This window comes from Strigops habroptila, chromosome 5, assembly GCF_004027225.2.
Source record: "Strigops habroptila isolate Jane chromosome 5, bStrHab1.2.pri, whole genome shotgun sequence".
Lineage (NCBI taxonomy): Eukaryota > Metazoa > Chordata > Aves > Psittaciformes > Psittacidae > Strigops > Strigops habroptila.
Window position 1 is genome coordinate 62,114,145 of NC_044281.2, and position 22,585 is coordinate 62,136,729.

Below are 22,585 nucleotides of genomic sequence, written 5' to 3' on the forward strand. Positions count from 1 at the left end.
AATATGCTGCACATACCTCTGCATTGCATTGCTGCACCTCTGCTGTGGCTAAAGAAAGCTCATTAAAACAAACTACGTGCAAAATAATCTCTACTCCCATCTGCTTAAAAAACCAAACCAAACCCAAAGGAACAAATACTTTAAACACTCTGTTGCTTCTGATTTTACAAGTGATAGCACAGGCCTGTGAGAAGCAGCTGAGAATAATCACTTTAGCTGCCTTTCCCCCTGCTCTTCCAAAGCAATTTATTGCATACCCGTTCAATTAAAAACAACTGTTGTGTTAGAAACCACTTCACAAAAATGAAAATTGTACATCTCCAGTCTCTGGGGACATTGGACAGAAGCAGCAACACTTTCTTCAGTGTCCCCATGTCACTGTGTAGGAAAATTAACCTTCCCAGTGTTTGTAAGGTAATGGCATATTCAGATATTCAGAATTTAATTCTTCAACTGGTAAAGCTCTTCTCTCCTGCCACTGCTGAAGACAATCAGCATCTTATCTATTTTTTGTCCATTTGTCTGGGCAACTGCAACATCAGCTTTTACTTTGCAAGGAAACTCTAGCAGTAAGGGAAGGAAATTCAGGTCTTGTGGTCAGACCACGGAATTGACACCCTTGTCTGAGTTTTGCCTCTAATTTTCTGAGTGGTTATGAACAAATCTCTATAGATTATGCTTTTCTGTCTGTATGTAGGCATATATTCTGCGATATCAACTAGTATAGTAAGATACCTCCTTTTGAGATGGCAGTAATTTTTCACAGTCATAGAGAGGCCTGGCTGACCTTTCATTAAGCCTTCTGGTCAGCTTTCCAGCCAAACAAATGCAGATTACAACTTCCCACCCACCTGAAGTTCCTCCTGTGCCGTGATGGTTTACCGCATGACTCTGCACTTCCAGTCATGTCACCTGTGTCCTCATGATATATTTATACACCTGAATGCATGTACCTGCTTATATGTGAATTAAGACAAAGCAGTTAGAAGCCAGTCCCTCCCTTCCCCTATATGTTGGCTGCACCACTGATGGCAGGACCTGTGTGAGTGCATGTGGCTCTGCCCTGGCAGGATCCCGGTGACAAGGATTCCATCATGCACACATCCTGCTTTCTCATGCCTCCTGCTGAGGGCACTGCTTGTGTCAGCTGCAATGTTCAAACTTGGTTCCTACCACCTATCTATCTATTTAGTGGAGATCATAGACTTGGGGAGGCAGCAGCAGCTGAATTTGAATGTCAAAGCTGGTACAATGAAGAGGTTGCTGATAAACCACAGAAACACACCAGCATCCTCCATTAAGGCTGGGTCACTTAGATCTGCATGCATTCTGGATCTCTCAAGCATGTTACTGGTTGCATGCAAACAACCTGTTGTTTTGATTTCACATGCCAGAGACCTAAATCTGCAGGCATACAGTTGCAAGCAGCAGGAAATGCAGCATGTGATAGTGGTAATGGATAAGAGGATTAACAAAAGTCTTAGAATCATAGAATCATAGAATAGTAAGGGTTGGAAAGGACCTTAAGATCATCTAGTTCCAACCCCCCTGCCATAGGCAGGGACACCTTGCCCTAAACCATGTGGCTCAAGGCTCTGTCCAACCTGGCCTTGAACACCGCCAGGGATGGAGCATCCACAACCTCTCTGGGCAACCCACTCCAGTGCTTCACCACCCTCACTTTAAAGAACTTCATCCATTGTACACGGGGGAAGGACAGGAGTTGCCATGTTGGCTATATTGCATCAGCTTGTTGCATTTTTTTTACTTTAAGTTGCACCTTTTATCTTTTTAGCTTTTTTTGGTGGCTCACACACATAATGATACCCAGATACCCCCTTGCTACACACTTGCTGCCTCAGCTCCTACAGTCATTGCTTCTCATGGGCTGCAGTAAAAGGAAGATGCCCAAATCTTAAAACCACTTCCTGTTATTGAGAAAGTACATTTATCTTCCACATTTTTGTTGAAATTCTTTAGCGGGGGGGAGAAAAAGGGGATCAGTCTGCTGCAAAGGATCTATTTCCACACCTGTGTTTCATATGAAACAGAAAGGACATATATTTTATTAGTATCCTTTTCCAAATGACATACGAATGATAGAAGTAACTATATTTCTCAAAGTACAGGAGTTTCATTTCTCTACACAGCATATCGTGCTTATTCCCACAAGGTTTTCAAGGCACACAGCATTATATATTGAGTTAAGAAATAAAAGCTTATTTTTTATAGAAATGTTCTTGCTCAGTTTTGGTTTATTAGCACAAGAAGCTTTCTTATCTATTGAGAAAATACACTGTGCAGGATGGCAAAGCTAGGTCAAGGGAAAAATACTGGGGAAAAATAAACCAAAATTGTTATTAACAAAACTATGAGACTTAAATTTTCCAAACCTCAGTTTTACTTTCATTATATCAATGATTCTCTCAACTTTAACCAGAGCCCAAGTAGTTGAACCTAATCGCTCCTAAACAAAACAGACAAAACTAATTTTTTTTTCTCAGGTGGAACATGCCAATTATACTTAACTGCCAAATACAAAGATTCCTCTTAGAGGCTGCAAATTAACCCTTCTCCACAACTTTTATGATTATACAAAGTAGCCTCTTTATCCACCACAAATGAGAAGAAGCTATCCACAAAACCCAGCAGTCTCTGCAATGAAACAGAAATCAAGCATAAGCACTGCTAGGTCTTGTTGCCATTGTGCTAAGCAAAACATTTGTCTGTACACATGAAGGACATCAAACTCTGCTGGCAGAGGCTAAAACAAACCTTCCTAGATTTATGTAGAAAATATATAGGTTTATATAGGTACAAATTTTTCATCTCATATGAAATAGGCTGTCTCATTTCACATGAACTCCATAAGAAAGTGACAAAAACCCACCAGTTATGTTAAGAAAATGTCCTGCTTCTATCTTCATCCTGATTAGGAAACTCTTAGTGGTAGTGAAAATATTTAACATTAGTTTTAATCAGATTAAAAACAATGCATAAACTTGAAAGATTATATTTTTATGTATAACCAGTGTCATCTATTAAAAATGGGAAGGATTTTAAAGATGCAACTTGCTTATTTCTCATGATATTATTTTCATTGAATAAGTGAATCTGTGATGATATTGTTTTGTCCAGGAGAGGGAAAGCTAACAGAAACATGGATATTGATTCTAAGATTAACTAAAAAATCCTGGAAAAATAAAGTTTTAACAAATTTGACCTAGAAGGTTGTCAACTAGACTTTATTTGCAAGATCAGTCATAATCAAATTTGTTTTTAAAGTCCAAATAAACGATGGGTCAGCTCTAATGGAGGGGTTGGGTTTCTTATTTTAACCATTTCTGAGAGTTCATTGCAAAGAAGCATATGTAACAGGAAAGTATCATTAGCTTTACATGCCTCCAAACTCTCCTGGGTATCTGCTCAAACAGCAACACTGTTGGGAATGCGATCTGGGGAAAGGTAGTAATAAGGAAGCTTTTTTTGCTTGTTACGCTCGGCGATGGCGTTGACAATCTCATCCAGATTCTTGCGGAATTTTACCATAGCCTCTTTCACCGGCTTCTCCACAAAGTGTTCATCTGGGTACATGCCTAGAAACAGCTAATTGAAAAACAACCAAGAAATCACGCTTTGAGAAAGCAAAGGCTACTCTGTTTCAACATTATGCCATCCAGCAGAACGACACCCAGAGCCTTACACATGCTACTCTTAAAATAGTCCTGTCAATATTTAAGCTAGCCTACGCTGGCACTGACAAAGAAAGATGCTGTGCCATCCTACCTCCATCTCTGGCTGCTTCTTTCCACCCCTGCATCTTTCTGTAGTGCTGGTTTAGGTGTATATGTGGCACCTCCTCCACCTGCAGGGAGTTCATCCACTGAAAAATACGCACTTCTATTCAGGCTAGTGGTCAGCCAGATCAGCTTCCTAAGCCAGATCTCTGTGTAGCCACTCAAACAACTGTGCTGCTACCAAAAAGGACAGCATGGGAGGGGAATGAAGAGCCAGGGATGAAAAAGGAAGTTGACTGCTTCTTTTAGTGACAGTGGAAGTTTCTGTTGACTTAAAACTGTCCTTTGGAGTTCAACCTGATGGTTGCTTTAGTCAGTTTAGACTCTAAGACTCTTAGACTTCATGCATACCACATCGCCAGTATGCATACTGACATATTACCTGCTTTAGGTAACTATTTTCCATGATACTACCTATTCTACTAGCTGCTTAGCTGAAATCTGCTTTCTTCTTAAAGGGAGACTTCATTTGGAGTACCTTCTGTCCATCATCTTCCATTTAAGGATAGAAACATCCTCCAGACAAAGTCCCTGGGTGAGACAACCAAGGACCTACAACTTCATTTTACCATGCTTGCAAAGCCTCCAGTAGAGTTGTTTTGTTTGCATTCCACACCAGCCAGGCACAAGTCATAGCTGTAGTGCATGTGGCACTAGGGCAGATTTTCTAAAGGGACAGGACAAGGGGACACAGTGGTGCTGTACCTTCTGCACCAGCACTGATGGGGCAAGGAGTGAAGAAAACCCTTGTGCTTCTGCAGCCCTCTTCCTCCCACACCAGCATCCTTACTAAACAATGCTGTGCTTGAGTTTAGAAATGTTCGTTTGGGCTGAAACACAGCCTCAGAGTAAAAATACAACTTCTCGCTCAGAGCTGGTTTGTATCTGGCAGAACAAGGGCAAACCCAGACCACTGACAGATCTCCACAGAAAGGAAAACATGGTCAAGCAGAGAGCAGCACTACAATCTCATGAGTTCATGTGGTCTTGCCATGATCTCACCTACATCTCCACAACCTAGAGCACGTAGGTTGACTTACTTCACTGTCCTGGAATTGGCTCAAGGCCCAGACAGCTCCAAGGTGCCAACAAGAACGTCCCCTGTCTGGCAGACTCTCCACAATTTGCTCAATCGTGACTGTCCCCTTTTCTGTTGGAGGAGGGCAGCGCATTGTTGGTGGGGCATTGGGAATCCAGGAACACCAGTCATACTGCAAGAGAGCACAGTGAGAAGATACAGCGGTTGGTATTTAGGATCACTGCAAAGAAAATCAGGACTCTTGGCACCAGCGAGTTTGCTTCTGTAATATGAGCTTCTCAGAAAGAGAAGATATTTACTAAAGGACAGAGAGATGGTCTAGAGAAAGACTGAAAGAGACAAGGAAGTCTCTACTGTCTTGCTCAGGATCTCACAAAGGAGAGAGTTGGGTTGTCTAAATGGGAGTAGTCATTCTGCTAACCACAGGCATGCGCTACACAGCCCAGCTAAGGACTAGATTCACCAGCAAGGCTAAGGACTTAGCTATTTTATCAAACAAAGGTCTCTTATGTTAATCTCAGGCAACCCCTAATAAAAAACCTGTAATCGATAAAACATCCTTTCTCCAGTTGCTTTTTCCTTGCTCTGAGAACATGCCTACAGTACTGTGGTCAGGCAGTAAGAGAGGTAAAGGATACTGGTGCATCATGAAATATGGTATGTGGATGTGGCCATAGTGAGCACCAGACTGGGAACTCAGAATCACTTCTGGCCTGCTTTAATGTTGTGAGATGGTGATGTCTCATTTTGCCTCAGATATGACCCTGAGTTTTGCTGCCATCTGAGTTGTTGCACTTACCATAACTCTTCCTTTTCCAAGCACTTTTTAATTACCTTCATACATATTCCCTGTACTGCCTGAGGGAAAGTCCCGTTTCAGCTGTGCGCCATGATCACACGGTGCTCTGTTGTCTCCAATGCACAACCATTTCCTCCTACCCTCAGCCTATTCTCACCTGAATCCTTCACCATTTCTGAAAGGCATCTTAGCAACCCATTTAAATGCTTAAAAAAATTGTTCCCCATAATAAAATTGTTAAAACTAAAACATACAAGTTGGAACTCCTAAATTTGAACTTTGATGCATATTTAGGACTCAAAATGCCATTCTCAGCTTCCATTTCCACAGGCTTCATGGGGATTTGCAGATGGCTCTGCAAAGAACTGTCGTGGTTTAAGCCCAGCTGGTAACTCAGAACCACTCAGCCACTCGCTCGCTCCCCCTCTTCTTCTTCCCTTCTCTCCCGGAGGGATGGGGAGGAGAATCAAAAGAATGTAACTCCCATGAGTTGAGATAAGAACAGTCCAGTAACTAAGGTATAATACAAAAACACTACTGTTACCACCAATAATAATAATGATAAAGGGAATAACAAGGGGAGAGAATACGGTTGCTCACCACCCACCGACCGATATCCAGCCTGACCCAAGAAGCAATCTGGGCCTTCCGGGTGACTCTCCCCAGTTTATATACTGGGCATGACGTGCTGTGGTATGGAATACCCCTTTGGCCAGTTTGGGTCAGGTGTCCTGTCTCTGCTTCCTCCCGGCTTCCCCTCCTCCCTGGCAAAGCATGAGACTGAGAAAGTCCTTGGTCGGAGTAGACATTACTTAGCAAGAACCAACAACATCGGTATTATCAGCACTGTTCCCAGACTAAAGTCAGAAATATAGCACTGCACCATCTACTAAGAAGAGAAAAATGGTTGCCACTGCTGAACCCAGGACACTCTGCAGCTGTTTTGATCAGAGTAATGTAATGTCTTTACATGTACTAAAAAAAGTTTCTCGGTCCTTGCTCTGGTAGATGGACCTCCCAGCCCAGAAAGAACAGCCTTCCCAGAAATTCCTACCTGACCAAAATTTACACCTGCATGCTGGGCCGATGTGGTGAATATTATCACTGTGAGATATTCTGCTAGCTTCTCTCGTGTCCTGATCATTTTAGGAAATCCTAAAGGAGGGAGAAGAAAAGTTTAAGTAACTCAGCTACGAAGTAACCCAGCTACCCACTAGTAATCAGCTACTCAAAAGGTATAAGTTAAGAGGATTCTGCAGCAGTCACTGAGAGCAGAGCATTGTCTTTCTGAATCTTGCTGCGTGGTCTAACAGGATCTACTCAACCTCTCCATATCTCAGCTGTCCAGCCATAAAAACAGAGTGATCCTACCTTACTTCACACAGGCTTGTGAGGCAACATCACTATCCACAAAATACGTGGTGTTCCTTAAGGGAAAGGCAAAGTATAATTACACCTTTGAAAAATACTGTATCCCTGTCCTCACACCCTACCTACCCTGCAACAAGAAACCCAGAGAGTCCACAGAGCAGGGGCCTCAGATGATTCCCTTTTTCTTCAGTCTGCAGTGCAAGCAGGGAAGGTTCATGACAAGGAGCAAATGACCATGTGCTTGTATTTATAAAGGTCCGAGGCTCAGCAATCAAGGAAGAGTGCAGGGAGAGCTTATTTGCTCAAGCAGAAAATGAGGAAATGAGATCTTCTGAAAGAGAAACAACAGAATGAGGAACAGAAATAGTTGCGTAAAGCTGTCTTCGAAAAGGAATAATCAAACAGAGCTACATAAATAAAGAAGGGAATAGGAACCCAGACCATCAGGGACTAGGGAAATATTTTGCTATCAAAGCACCCCCAAGCCTGTATCTCTTCTATGCCCACTACATCACAGTCCTGTGCTGTACTCCCTGTCCCAGCCTAATGTGACCACGGATTCCAGGATACCTAAAGACCTATCAGCACCCTGGGATGACTTGCCCCTGCTCAAGCTGCCTGTGTCAGCTGCTTCACATCCCCACCACCAACCTGGTACAGATGTGAACTCAACCTGAGAGGTGGAAGAGGCGCATGGTAACTCTGGCCAGCCACCATTCCATCCCATGTCCTACCATCATAAGTACACTGTGCTCATCTTTAAAGGGGCTTGGCATGCTTCTAGTCAGAGCAGCCTTCCCAGGGCAGGAATGAGATGGAAGGGAGAGCCCCAGGTGCAACAGCCTTTCCCCCATTTATCCTCCTTCCATTCTTTATACACCCAGCCAAGTCCCCTTGCTCTCTGCCGCAGCCCCTGGCAGCAGTGCAGACAGTGATGCTGCAGGCCTGGCAGGTTTCCCACCTGTAGTGGCATACCTGCCACCAGCTGTGCTTTTAGCATCCCACCCCAGCTATAGTGCTGGAAAGGCTCAGTACTTGCCCCATATCAAGGTGCTTAGGTTAAGCACGAAGTTCCTACTAGCAGGCCATTTCTATGCTTTTCATAAGAGATAACTAGACAAACAAAATTTACAGCAAGAAAATGTTCCCCAATTCTTTGCTTGTCTGGGTAGGTAGAGCCCAGGAGGCTCTTATATACCAGTGCATGCTGGTGATGAGAGGAAACATCATAGTTTTGCCTGAAGGTGTCGCACACAAACATTTGTACATGCAATGCCAAAGCCATCTGCTCCAGGTCACTGGCCAACAGGTGTTTCCAGATGTAAGTCAGTCAGGACAGTATGAAGAGACCCCATTCACCTGTATAGATTCCTGAAAACCTGCTTGGACAAAATGTGAGTGGAATAAAAAAACATATTTAGGGAAAGGCAGGAGAGTGTTAACTGGGGTGGCAGAACAGAACTGTGCTATGGGTGAGAGCTCCCACAGCCAAGTAATGGTTTGCAAGAGGTAAGAAGCAGTGAGAAGAGACAGAGCAAAGGAAAATATTTATTGGAAAGAATTGTGAGTATGTTCTCTTGAAGAGAGCAGAACAGCTCAATGATAACACAGATGATGAATAAATGCAAAGTGCAGCAAGATACTCCTGGGGAGGTTCTTGTTCTTATTTGGTGCAAGGTTTGGAGGAGAGGATTCAAGGTGGTTTTGCTGCTCCCTGTGATTTCTATCAGTCTGCATGGTGGTTCCAACAGCACATACAGACAGCCCTTCCGCTAATGCTTAAAGCATGAGCAGACAAGATCAAAGGACTAATCCCCAGTGTACAAAATGATTATGTGAGTTGCACAAGCTCATCGTGAGAATCTGTGGCAAAGGAAGAAGCTGTCTCCTGAGGAAGGGCCTGATCCAGGGTCTCATCCATAAAATTGAGCATCTTTGGGCCAAGAAGGGAGAGGGACTCCAACCGTTCTAGGCATGCTGTGCAGGCAGTATTGCTGTCAGCAGGGAATCAACAAGCTGCAGACCTGGCTGGGCCATCGTATCTTACCTGAGGACTTCACGCCTCTCATCCCATAGACGTAAATGTCTTTGACAAAGGCCTGGAGCTCCACATCCTCACACACCACCTCGTCACTCTCATAGTAGATGTGAATGACATTCTCTACAAAACTGCAGACACCAGAACAAATGAACAGAACAAAACAAAACAAAAAGGAGAAAGCAAGCCTGCCATTTCCTGAAGACCTTCTACTGATCTTGCAGAGGAGGCAGGTGCTGCACAGGGAAAGAGAGAAGGGCAAAAGCAGGTCTCAACACTCTCCTATACTTTCCCACAAGCAGTGTGAATGAACAGAGGCAACTTTGATTCAGTTCTGACTGCAGCATTACTTTCTTCCCCAACAAAAAGATGCTGGACCACACTGCATCCCCTGAACAGTCCTGTGCACTTTATTGTCTTATTTGAGGCTTTACTCCTGCCTGGACCTCTGTTATTACATCTACATCCTTTTCTTCACTTAATAGAGACTCCTTTTGGCATATCCACAGAGGTTCCCAAGCTGTGATAGTAACACCATCCCCTGTATGTGGGATACTCCAAAGCCTCTCCGGAATACCATTCAAATAGCTGATCCCTTCCTACTGCACATCCTTTTCACAAGACTTCAAAGTGGGGGTGGCCCAGGAAAGTTCTCTTGGGGAAAAAGAGGTCTAGAGCTTTCTCCTACACCCACTGCATACACTGCATACTTCCCTGTTCAGTTCTTCTTCTCAAAATCCCTCTTTCTATAAAAGCTTCCCAGGCTAACTCACATCAGAAAGAAAGGCTCTTAAAACATTAAGATAACAAATAGTTCTGAAAGCAGTAAAAATAGGTAATCGTGGTTTCCTGAAAATTTGCATTTCATGACTGAATGGCTGGTTAACTGAGATATTAACTGGTATGCTGAGATACTCTGTTAACTCTGCAGGTACTTATAATCTCTTGCTAAATATTTTGACAACCCATAGGGTGAAACACTTGACTGTGGAAGATAACTGATAGGATTGAGAATTGTTATCCAATACAGATTTCTCCCCTAGTATGCTATAAATGTGTTGCAATTTGGAGACTTTTACAAATCTGTCAATGTGGTTTCCATTAGCCAACTAAGTCAAGAATTGTTACTGAGGCAGACAAACAACTGCAGAAACACCAAGAGTTTAAGTAATTTTGGCTTCCAGAGGAAGCCAAAGGAAAAGAAAAATCCTGTGACACGCAGACACAAAGATGCCCTGCATGAGCCTGCCTCCATAACCTGGGGCCTGTGCCAAACGCATGTAGAAGGTAACCCTTCTCTTACACAATGGCAGCATCTTAGACCCTCTTCCATGCAAATATAACTTAGTATATGAAGTGTTAATAAGCCTTTTGGGTTGGAATATCTTTGGATTGGAATATATCTAACTGCAGTTAGATCAGAAATAAGAAGATGAGTATTAAAGAAGGGGTTTAAAAATTTGCCATGTGAGCCTCATTGAGACTTTATTAGATTTCTTAAATCTAGGCGATCTACCACATGTGAAACAATGCTGGGTAAAGAAGTCACTTCATCAGAAGAGTAGAGACTGACACCCCTACGTAGTGTAGGAGATTCATGGTGACTAGACACATGCATGACCGTGGGTTCATGGGTCAGGATATCACACACTCAAAAGGCTACTGCTCATGCCATTTATAAAGCAGATTATTCGCTTATGAAGAATCTCTCAGACAAGGTTGAGGCAGTGTAACATCTTGCTCTAGCTGGGTTAACACCCACAAACAGTCAAACTAAATTGAGTTGACTAAGTACTATCTGGTATTTGAAAAGGCATACCTCAATCAGCAAAGAAAACACAGGAAAGAGAAAAGGGGTAAAAAATGGACTACATGAAGAAAACAACCACGGAAAAGTTATAACTTTCTTTTCTCTCAAATGGGCAGTAACAATTGCAGGAAATATTGCAAGACAACCCCTTGCCAAAACACAGAAGACAGAGATGTATCCAACACTTTAAACATCATGTTTGCATTATAAACCTTCTACTTTGTGTACACAAATGATCCGATTTTTAATGAACATGCTTTTCAAAGGCCATGTGACCAGAAACAGCTGCATATTTAGCAAGCAATTTATGCCATGCAAAAGTATGTTGCTTGTTAAATGAAATGCTAGTGTAGAAATAAAAACAAATGAATCATTCATTCCATTCTGAGGCAGTGTTTCATATCTGAAAAGGAGCCGCATTTGTGTGGTCGAGCAGCCTTGCAGTACGTCTCCTGACTCAGAATTGCTGCCCTTCCTGACAAAATGTGGGCCTTGTAATTTTAAGGCATTTTAAGAAAGGTTTTGCTCAAATCAGTTTCTGCCTAATTTATTTAGTTTCATAACACAACTCTCATGCAAGGTAAGCTTACATTTCCACTCCACAAGAATCTTGAAGAGCTCACGTGGCTGGGTCGGAGAGATGGGCTCTCTCTTGGTTTGTGCATAGCAAAAAAAAAAAAAAAAAAAAAGCTAACTGAATTCCCTTTGCAGGGGCTAAATTCCAATTCACTAAACTCTGTGAAATCCCATAGAAGAATACATACTTTAATGGGTCTTCTGAAATACAGAATGCAAGAAAACAGGGCTAAAAATAAAAGCAGGAATTCAGAGTCTTTCAAGGGTGTGCTTGACTATATGCTTTTCCTCAGATGACATATGCTGGATGGAAAAGGTACTGAGCAGCCCAGGTGCCATTCACAGGGCTGTGATGAATAGCAAAGCGAGCAGAGATCTCAAAAATGAAAGTTGTGTCTCTGTGACAGTGACTTTATCAGCCATTTCCAGAACTATGGCCTCTTACCTCTTTATAGCCTCCCACACTTTAATGCCATCATCCCGGTAATAGTAGTAGGGGATATCCTCTTTGCTGTCCATCCCTTTAGCTTTGATCTCCTCAGGGAAGCAGAGGGAGCTGTAAGTCAGATCCTTCATTGCTTTCTGCACCATTTGTACATGTCCTCCTCCACCGGTAGCGTTTGCCTGCAGGAAGAACGGCAAGACAGGAAAAGTAGGAGATTATGTTCACTTTGTGCCATGACTTACTTTATAAATTTGTAGGAAATAAATAGTATTGAAAATGCTGATGAATCTATGTTTCAAGGAAAACACCACATCTCCCCACAAACAAGTACCACACTGCAGAGGTCTACTGCAACTGTGCATGTTGAATTCAGAGATTTCACACCTCTCCCATGAATCACTGTCGTGGTTTGAGCCCAGCCGGTAACTCAGAACCACACAGCCGCTCGCTCACTCCCCCCCTTCTTCCTCCCCCTGCTCCCGGAGGGATGGGGAGGAGAATCGGAAGAATGTAACTCCCACGGGTTGAGATAAGAGCAGTCCCGCAACTAAGGTATAATACAAACCACTACTGCTACCACCAATGATAATAATGATTAGTGAAATAACAAGGGGAGAGGATACAATTGCTCACCACCCGCCGACCGATACCCAGCCCGATCCGAGCAGTGATCTGGGCCTTCCGGGTAACTCCCCCCGGTTTATATACTGGGCATGACGTGCTGTGGTATCGAATACCCCTTTGGCTAGTTTGGGTCAGGTGTCCTGTCTCTGCTTCCTCCCGGCTTCCCCTCCTCCCTGGCAAAGCATGAGACTGAGAAAGTCCTTGGTTGGAATAAACATTACTTAGCAACAACTAAAACCATCGATGTTATCAGCATTGTTCCCAGGCTGAAAGTTAAAAAACACAGCACTGCACCAGCTACTAAGAAGGAGAAAAATGACTGCTATAGCTAACCCAGGACAATCACTCTCAATATCCACTTTTTCTCCATAGGTACAGCACCTGCTTATAACGGAATACAGTAATAAAGTACAGAAACATCAAAGTATCTAACCCAAAGCGCTTTCTGCCAGCCCTATGCTCCAGAACCAGTGTATGTGTGAAGAAAGGCAGCCAGGAGTGTGTTAGAATAGGGCTCTTGCTGAACCATTCACTACTGCTTCAGAGTGGTTAGGAGAAAGTGTTTAGGGATGCAGAATTTCAGCCAGATCCATCCTGCTGGGTGGCTACTAATGAGGATTGGCCAGGGTTTCTATATATATTACATTTGGAAAATGCAGCCTGTCCATAACAAACAGCACTGCAAACTTTTTAGATAATCACTGCGCAAAAGCTCCCAAATGTTGCTTTTCTATCATATGATGCTAGTGTTGTAGCAGTAGTCAGCTTACGCTTACTGTTCTCCAGCTGCTTGTTCATCTACATTGGAACCAACAAATTCAGGAACTCCAGGATCCCCTTTGGCAGGTCTTACTGACACACTCATCCCGCACGCATGGGGTACGGACATTACACTTCTGTTCAAAGGGATGGGAGTGCCTGCCAGGTCTCCACAGTCAGCAGTGGAATACAGAAGACAAGGAAGGTGCCTGGATTTAATTTCTCTTTTCTCCTTGGGTGAAAAACTATGGAGCATGACAGCTATTTTTGGTCTGGTGTAAGGGGGACAGAGTTGTTCTGAAACACAGGCTCCCACTTTGGAAGGACTTCTGAAACCTCCCCAAACTTCCCATTTGCTATTATTGTGTTGTGACAGAGACTGCTGTGTGCCAACCTGCTGTGGCTCCTATATACAGCATGCCATTTCCGGGGGAGCCAAGGGAGGAAGAACTGGGTACACGTTAAAGACCAGTGCAGTCAGATTTAGATTTTCAGATTTGACCTATGAGCTGCACCGCAGTCCGTGATATATGTCTATGTTTCACTGACTCAGAAAAAGCTGAGTTTTAATTCTAGCAGATCTGCAGATCTGCTGTTTATGGCAGTTCAAGAAGAAAGGCTGGATCTACACACTGTAGGCAGTAGAATTGTGGACTTGGAAATCTATCTTATCTCTACGTTTTTCTCTGATGCAAATTTCCTCTTGCAACCACAAATTCTTTTGCTCACCACCCTGCCCCAAGAAGAATAACTGAGTACTTAAAAAAAATTGGGGACTTAACTGTGTGCATACATGTGCAGGGATGTATGTGCATATTATGTTACCTCGCACTCCTATATTCATACCCAAAGACGCATCAGTTATGAGTGAGGTACTGACTCACTACTGACATTGGCCAGTTCTGAATTGGCTACTTAGAGGAGAGGTAAAAGACAACATGTTTAGAACAACAAGGCATCAGTTCTATGTGCCAGTTTCTCAGGTGATATTAGTTATGTTTGCTCTTCAGTAGAAAGGTCAAGAAATAAGGCAATATGTGATGGTTAAAGGATAAAAAAACATATTGAATCAGGAAGAATAATGAAGATTCACAAAAGGGATTACTTACCTTGTCAAAAAGGCCACATTCACAGATAAGCTGTTCTCGGGCTTTGGTATTGATGGCTATCGTGAACCGCATGTGTGGCACCAAGAGCTGTGAAATGGGACAATGAAAGAAATTAAACTCTCTGAATTCAACAGCAACCATGTGTAAAGTTTAAAGTCCTGGAAATCCTGGTGGCTTAGTTGTACATCGCCTTTCCAGGCAGCCAACCAAACTATGTCAGCTGAGCTATCATTAGGGCTTCCTTTTGGTTTGTCTAACTAATGTGATAACCACCCTGACCCACATACATCCCTTTATGCAAGAACCAACCTTGAAAAGGGGATGTACAGCAGGTAGCTGCCGGAACATAGCTATGCTGAACACCTCTGAGACTAAGTGTGTCCGTAAGAGATGGGTCACCGTCTGGTGGATGTGGAAATCAGATGAGCGAACCCAGATTTTAGCTAGCAGCCAGTCGTATGTGGCATCTGAAGGAAGGAATATGGGATTGTCCGGCCCAGGTTTTTGACCAAGCTGAAAGATGTAAGAAGAATACTAAACTCCAAGTCATTCATGTTTAAGATGAGACAACAAATGATGTGACAATGTGTCCCTTTATCCTGATGATAAGCCCACCTGGATTGCAATGGGTACAATTTTATTCTCCAGATTCTTATACAGCAGACAGATGGGTGCAGCCAAGTACTGTATTGTGCATGGGTCTGTTTTATTGGCATCCACACCATCCAGTAGCTCATAGTCCACAATGAAAATGTTTCCTTGCTAGGGAGGAGAAAAAAGAAGCATGATGTGTTTTAATGGAGTGCAAGCAGCAAGGTTCAGAACAAAGGTCAGGAAACGTTGACCAGGGGCTGGCTTGTACCCTGTGGTTACGAGTGGCTACTAGCCCACCCTTGCTCATAGAATCAAAGAATGGTTTGACTTGGAAGGAACCTTAAAGATCATTGAGCTCATGATGAGTCAGGGATGATGCCATTGAGACAGGAAGCATCTTTACATAAACTACCTGACTTGGGGGTGCTGAGTCCAATAGTGAGCTCTCTTGAGGTTCAGGGCAATGATCTTGCTCTGTGCCCTCTCACTGCCCTGAGGATCTTGAACTCCACCATCTCGTGATCACTGCAGCTACCCGACTCAGAACCGTACCTTCACTTCCTCCTCCAGGGTCAGGTTCCTCTCTAGACTGCATTCTACCATATCCATAGTCACGGGCAACTTCTTGGGTATCTCTGTGCATCTCCGGATCAGCACGGGATTGCATCCATTCAGGAACTGGTAGCCAAACATAAAATCTTCCTTCCAGTGCTGCATCACATATTCTAAAGGAGAAACAAGCCTGCAGCATCAATATCTGCATTACATCAATATCCTACTGCATTATAAAATTCCCCCTTTCCTCCCACCTTTTGTTATACTGCACTGCAACATTGACTAAAGAAAGTAGCAAGAAAAAGATTCAAAAGGTGCCTTCGAATTTTAAGAAAAATTACTTCAATGGACAATGTAAACTTTGCTTTTCACTTTGAGAAGAATTATATTGATAATAATTTGTGTCTCCATGTACAGAAGCAACGAAGAGTAAAATATTCCAGGCCTATAAAAAATACTCTCTCCATTTGAAGACCACCTTCTCAGGTCTTCCATGATATTTTTAAATCCTCCCTCTTCAAATCTCAGGGTATCCAGTACAGAGGGATCAGTCCAAAAAAGATGGCATGAGCAGGAGAAGGGAAATACAGAGCAACACGGGTAGGGAAAGCAGTGGCTGAAGCAATTCTCCTAGCTGGAGCTAGGTAAGGGGACACTTGGGGAGGGGTTTTGACTTTGACTCAGTCAAACTCATTCCCTCATTCATTGCTTTTTGTTTAACATGGTTTTTTTCCTCTGTTTATTTTTCAATTGCTAACATAATCCCAGATTGACATGTCTTCTTAATAAAACACTAGTCTTGGCTACTCCATCTCTTTATTACTACATATGTAGTACTCCTGGATGTTTTCCATAATTGCAGTGTTTTGTTTCCTAATGTCATGTTGCCAGTTTAGCCTCCAAGTTCATATTCTGAAAAAACGTGATTAGTGTAAAAAATCACATTGATGTCTTCATGGGAAAAATGAAGCAAGTAAGGTTTTCCACTATTGACTATTTTCAGACAAGGCAGAACTTTTTCCAAAAGCAATTTTTTTACAAAGGGTGAAAGGATGAAAAAGATAGGCCTGAAGGAATGCAGTGATAATTTAAATAATGTCAACATTACAATGCTTTCTAAGTGGAAAAAGTTAAGTTTACTTAAAGTTGACATTTACATCATCGCTGTCAATTGCATAATGAGTCTGGAGCTTGAAGTCTACGCCAAGCAAAAAATGATTTGGACAGAAACTGCATGGCTGAAAAACACCTTGAACCACCTTCTCCATTACCCCTGTCTTTGCCAAGGCTTGCAAATATGCAGATGCAGAGTTGCATTAACATAAATGTTAATTGTTGGTCTCAGATAAAACTCATAGAATTGGAGTTTTCCTCATGAGTATGAAAATGTAACCAATTACATTAATTGTAGATCATATCTAATTCTTGCATTAAAAGTACTTAATGAAGCAATCTTATTAAATGTTACAAATTGCTTTAATCAGTTTTTATTAGCTCTGGCCACCTTGTGCGCATTATTTTATACCCAAGACCACAGAAATTACTCTTATTTCTGTTAACTGATCCTTAGGCAGCCTGAAGAGAAGAAAACTACAGAGCAGGAGGGAAAAGTATTTTCCTCTGCAGAGTCTGACAGGCTATTCACACACATTTGAGAAATCACTAACCAATTTATAGTATCTGTGTATCTATTATATCCAATAATACAGAAAAATAAAGTAAAATAATGTAACCATGGGCGACAGCAGATGGTTGTGTCTGGCTCACAAATCAAAGGCTTCCTAACCCTGCTTTACAGAAATGACACTATGACATGCACATTTTTTTACTGGGTTTTCAAGTCACTGCTAAGATTTCCATGTTTAAAAAGGTTAAAGAAAAACAGTGTTTTGTCTTTGATATGTTAATACTACATCAATGGAGTTTTTACCAGTACAAAAGATACTGCAGAATAGCCCTGAGTACAAAAGTGAAATTCACACTTTTAGAGAGGGATTTAGTCTTCTAGTAAGAAAATATGAGTATGAAATAGCAAGTACAGCATTTAATGCAGTACCTACAACTAATTCTGACACATATTTGAAAAGAGATATCATTTTGAATAAAAGTCACAAGCCTTTTCAGGCCAAGTAAGCATCAATTTTCAAGAAGTATCATGGTTCCTCAGGTTGTGGTCTGATGGCCCATCACGGCTGCAGCAGGACCAGGTGAGGAAGTTACAACTCCCAGGTCATTCTCTCTTTACAACCCATCCCCAGATCTGTTGGCCTAACAGCATGAGCTTTCATGCCTGCAACAAGTTCTGTCAAAGTGACCACCATTGGGAGAACTTTACCATTGTGAGAACTTTACCACTGAAAAGAATTTGAGGTGCCCCATGTCACTGACAGAAATGGCCCATGAAAACTGACTGAGGGGAGCTACAGGTGAGGTTATGACTGCAGAACTGAGGCAGTAGTACCCTCCCTGTGTTGGGACAGGGTTGAGACGCTGGGACTGTTAGCAGCAGTGCAACCAGGACTGAGCACATGGCTGGGATGTTAGGCAACAGCCTTTGATCTGGTTTGTGTAAGACGCAAGAGGGGTCACCCTTGTACTTGCCTTTGGCTGGGAACATTTGAAAATGTGCCTTTTTGGAGACTTTCCATGTATTTAGATGGCTGAAGTGGGACATACATAACCAAACTGTAAAAAATTCCTTAACAGCTAATATGCTCTGAAAAGCACTCCCACTAAGCTATTCTAGGTTTAGATGCAAAATACTTATGAAAACTTGTCCTATGGAACTTGCACATTTCTGAAAATACATTTCTAAAAGCCAAAAGGGACTATGATGCCCAACTGGGCAGAACTCCAGTATGGCTCATTACAGAGAATGCCACTGAGCAATTCCCAGCAATTTTAGTTAGTGTGAGATCATAGCTTCCCTTTTTGCACTTGCAGATTGCTGATGTGATCAGCAGTCTGAGATTAGAGTTTATGAAAAAACATGAGAGAGCAGAAGTGCAGGTCAGCCACTTGCTAATCAGATCAGATATGTACAAGACAACTAATTAGCAATTCTCTGATAGAAACATGAACAAATGCTGATAAACACACCAGAGATTGTGTTGCTGATTCTGACAAAGATCTTCTCAAAATCTGCAAAATCACTCCAGGAGGACTGGAACATGTGCATGAAACGGTTGATATAAAGATTCTCCATCCTAAAAATAAAACAAAACATCTCTGAAAAAACCAATCAAACACCAAAAAACCAAAAATCTCCAGCTTCCTCAAAATTCTTCCCCATTCTTTTCCACCCTTTTATATACCTACATACAACAATTTTTTCAATGGTGGATTGTGAGATTGGTCACACTACAGAATTAAACTTGCTGGCTGTACCTTTACACTCAAGCCTGAAAGGCATCTCAAACGCCTGGTCCCTGTTATTACATTTACTAAACTCCATTCTAGAGTTGTTCTCAGCAGCCTACAATAGCAGTGCTTTAAGACCTATGTCATGTTAAAACTGTAGTCAGAAAAACTAGTGATTCACACACTATCACAAGTTAACATCAGCTGAGAGCGCTAAGATCATTATTAGCACCAGTTCAGGAAGAATGGAGTAATGCAGAATGTACTGTTTCTGCTGCTGTAGATGGCAGTCAATGTTAAGAGGTACCCGGAGGCATGTTATGAAGTAAAACTCTGACAACTGTCTAGCCTGGAACAGGAGATGACCTTCCCAGAGGTCTCTTCACACCTGATAGGGACACAGAGCGATCATACAAGGATCAAAGGGAGGGTAACTACCGGGCAGGACTTTCTGGATGGATTTTAGGTGTCTGAATCACAGATGAACTTCAGAAGAGAATCCGGGATGAGGGTTTCTGTTTGCTAGATAGCGTAAGTCACATACATCTGATAGTATGGTGTGATGTCTGAGATAATATGGCATGACCTGGGCACATGAGACAGCTCAGAAGGGGACTCTCAGGCCAGAGAGATCCTATTTGCCTCATTAACCCTGTACTATTTCAAAGAGCTCTGCAGGGTTGATTGTTCAGGCTTATCCATTGGCCAGAACTCTGGTTTTTTTCAGTGACATGACATGTACAAGTGAGTGGACAGTGACTTTGTTGTCCCAAGCAGATTATTCTCAGATGCAGTTAACTGATGACCTGCTCAAAACAGCTTTTCTTCAGCAGGGTCTCAAGGGTGTATTGACACCATCTTCTCGTATGTGACTGAAAGGCTTATCAGAGTCCTGTGAGACAAGTATCTCTAGGGGGCGACCCTGAGAACTAAGTAAAAAGCCTGAGGTTGTAGGTGCCAATAGTCCTTCTTCCTATGCTTTTCACCAGCACCTCCTCCATCCATCTGTAGCCAAAACAATGTCTAATGCGAATGCTAAGGCTTGTTCAATTCCCAGCATAAAAAGCTTAAACCAGTGTTGGTTTTGCTTGTTTGGTCTTCTTTTTTTTTTTCATTAAAAATCCCTTCAATTGTTTCCCTACTTTGAGTGACTGCAGATCCATCTGAGAGAAAAGAACCCAATTTTGAAATTTCTGTGAAACCTAAAAGGTGATCAGATCCTTACCCTGCCCCCAGACAGATTTTGTAAAACTCCTGAAGTTTCACAAACACTTACGCTTTGGAGTAGTTCAGAATGAAGTCAATTCCCTTCTCATTGTCAAACTGGATGTCACGAGGCAGATCACTGTGAGAATTGGCATCAATGCTCAGGGGAAAGCCTGGATGCCACTCTTTCCAGCTGAGAAAACAAGAGAGGTTGGACTAACCAAATAACCTTACCAGCATGAGAGCTGTGTCATTCCTTTACCTCCACTGCTTCTGTGACACACCTCTACAAAGTAAATTTGTGGCAGACACATTTGGGCCAAAAATAATGACTTTTACCAATCAGTACATAACAGTACTCTACAGAATCCTGAAGCACAATGGAAGGATTCCTTTTGGCCACCTACCTTAACAAAACCTGAAATTACTTAATATCTGTGATACTTCCAAACACTTGTCATGTTTGGTTGAAAATGTTAGTAGCTTCAAATGTACGGGGAGGGGACAGAGACAGACAGCTGCCCAATGCACACTTGTTCTTGGGGCTGCATTTTTGCAGAACTGTGATACAGCAGCTAAAATTACTCAGACATACATTTTAGTTCTCCAAAAGGCAACTCTCCAAGAGATGAAGATAGTCTTGGTTCAGCTCCTCAGAAGAGCCTTACCTCCTAATGGTCATGCCACATATTGTCTGCCATGTATGATTTTGCACTGTGCCCTATTTTTACTTCAAAACAAAAGAAGGTGATTTCTGAAGAATATTGTTTCAACAGTATTTCCAAATTGCCTGCCACACACAGACTGCACTGTGTGTTATCAGTTATGCATCTGAATTGTAATTAGTTATTTCCCTGGAATTACAAATAGTTTTGCCTTCCTTTTTACATACATAAACAAAATGTTGTGCTATAACTCTTAACTGTATTTTCCTCTGCTTTATTTCACATAATCTGTAAGCAAGATCCTTTCTTAGTCAAATGATATCAACACTGCACACACTAAGCCTCAATCCATCAGTTATGAATGGACCCTCTGTCCTTCTGATCCTTAGTCTCATGATAAGGAGATGCAAGTTGAAAAAACTTTTGTTATTTTAACAGAGAGGATGTCTGTAGGAAAAGGAAATGTCTAATGCTTTCTGTTACTCACTGAAAAAAGAGCATTTTCCCATTGTGACCTTTATTGGGAAAAAATGTCTATGACAGTATAAAGGTGGATATCACAACTGTGTTCTGATAGCACATTCTAGTCACTCAAACAGAGCCAGATCTTCTGCTCTACTCTAGTGCACGAAACAACTAAAACTAGCTTGCTGCAGCAGCCAAAAACCTCCAGCAAAAGCCTACATGTTCAGAACATGTTCCAAAACTGGAGTACTGTTTGTAAAAGGGAAATGGCATCTGCCTTCAAATCTTCCTTGAAAGCAGAACTGTGTGCCAGAGAGCCCAACAGAGACTGTACCACTGAATTCCCACTTAAGCCTTCCAGACAAACTTATCTAAGATTCATGTCTCTCATAATGCCACTTGCACCAGCATGATCATCACTTACAGTGAATTCCATCTAAGGAAAACCATATAGGGCCAACATAGTAACTTACATTTTCTCTCATCCAGCAGACCAGTAATTAGAGCAGTATGATAATCTGGACATACTCTCACCTGGTGAGTTACAGGCCCTGGACCTGCTGAGGAGCTGTGGGAAACTCACCGGTACATCTTTTGACGAGTCTCAAGTTCTTTGCGTCTGTGCTGCTTGAGAATCTGAGTCTTGTCATCGCGGGGGAGCTTTGCTGTGAAACAGTGGAAAGGGAAGAGACAGGGTTATGAGATTCCTCTGCCTATCACTGCCCAGGTCTTGAGGAGGAGAGCAAAGTTTCCAAACCTTCGAATTTCTGATCTATACCTTTACAACGTTTCTGTGCAAAATGCTTACACAATCTAGTACCTCGAGTAGAAACACAGGTCACTAGAGAATGTGTGGAAGGAGATAAGCTCCTAACATGGTGCCTCCAAGGGGCAATTAGCTCAAGCTGATTAGCTGAACACCTGTTTCAACTGTATAAAAAACCTGGATTCCTAGTGTAGACACTTGCTGTGCGTATCTAGTGTTAAATGGTCTGAACAGGATTATGGGAATTAATTTTACATTTCAGTATCTAAAGGAATTTTCTTCAATAAGAGGAATCATAAAATTGTTCCAGCTAATCTCCTCTGCTATAAGACATCTTCAGGAAACGCCTATCCTCTAGCCATGAGCTGTGCTCTCCTCTGTCAGCTTGGGAGCTGACATATCTTCTCATCATGAGAACGGAAAGAAAACCCAGTGAGACTTCATTTCCAGGCAGCTTGCACTTCTGACCGTATATTCACCGTACCATTAAATAACACAGACTTCTTTAGTGATCAGAGAAAGTGCAAGGTACATGACTCACTTTACATATACAAATGGGAAGGAAAATAAAGCCAGCAGGATTTTCATGGAAATAATTGTTAGGGGT

General features: G+C 42.3%; 1 protein-coding gene across 6 annotated transcripts in view; it reads right to left on the reverse strand.

Annotated features, from left to right (window-relative positions):
* ALOX5 (arachidonate 5-lipoxygenase) overlaps positions 1-22,585 on the reverse strand; it is a 48,644-nt gene that overhangs the window by 19,930 nt on the left and 6,129 nt on the right. Inside the window, exons 3-14 of one of the 6 annotated variants that reach the window (XM_030487814.1) lie at positions 21,796-21,877; positions 20,153-20,275; positions 18,616-18,722; positions 15,514-15,686; positions 14,983-15,129; positions 14,677-14,880; positions 14,368-14,454; positions 11,876-12,054; positions 9,054-9,175; positions 6,690-6,790; positions 4,838-5,008; positions 2,037-3,606 (exon numbers count right to left, since the gene is read on the reverse strand). In XM_030487814.1, the coding sequence (XP_030343674.1) occupies positions 3,427-3,606; positions 4,838-5,008; positions 6,690-6,790; positions 9,054-9,175; positions 11,876-12,054; positions 14,368-14,454; positions 14,677-14,880; positions 14,983-15,129; positions 15,514-15,686; positions 18,616-18,722; positions 20,153-20,275; positions 21,796-21,877 (1,676 nt within the window). In that variant the 3' untranslated portion in view covers positions 2,037-3,426. Of the gene's footprint in view, positions 1-2,036; positions 3,607-4,837; positions 5,009-6,689; positions 6,791-7,132; positions 9,004-9,053; positions 9,176-11,875; positions 12,055-12,508; positions 12,540-14,367; positions 14,455-14,676; positions 14,881-14,982; positions 15,130-15,513; positions 15,687-18,615; positions 18,723-20,152; positions 20,276-21,795; positions 21,878-22,585 lie in introns of those variants that run through there. The other 5 variants (XM_030487813.1, XM_030487815.1, XM_030487817.1 and 2 more) reach the window with 5 other exon arrangements.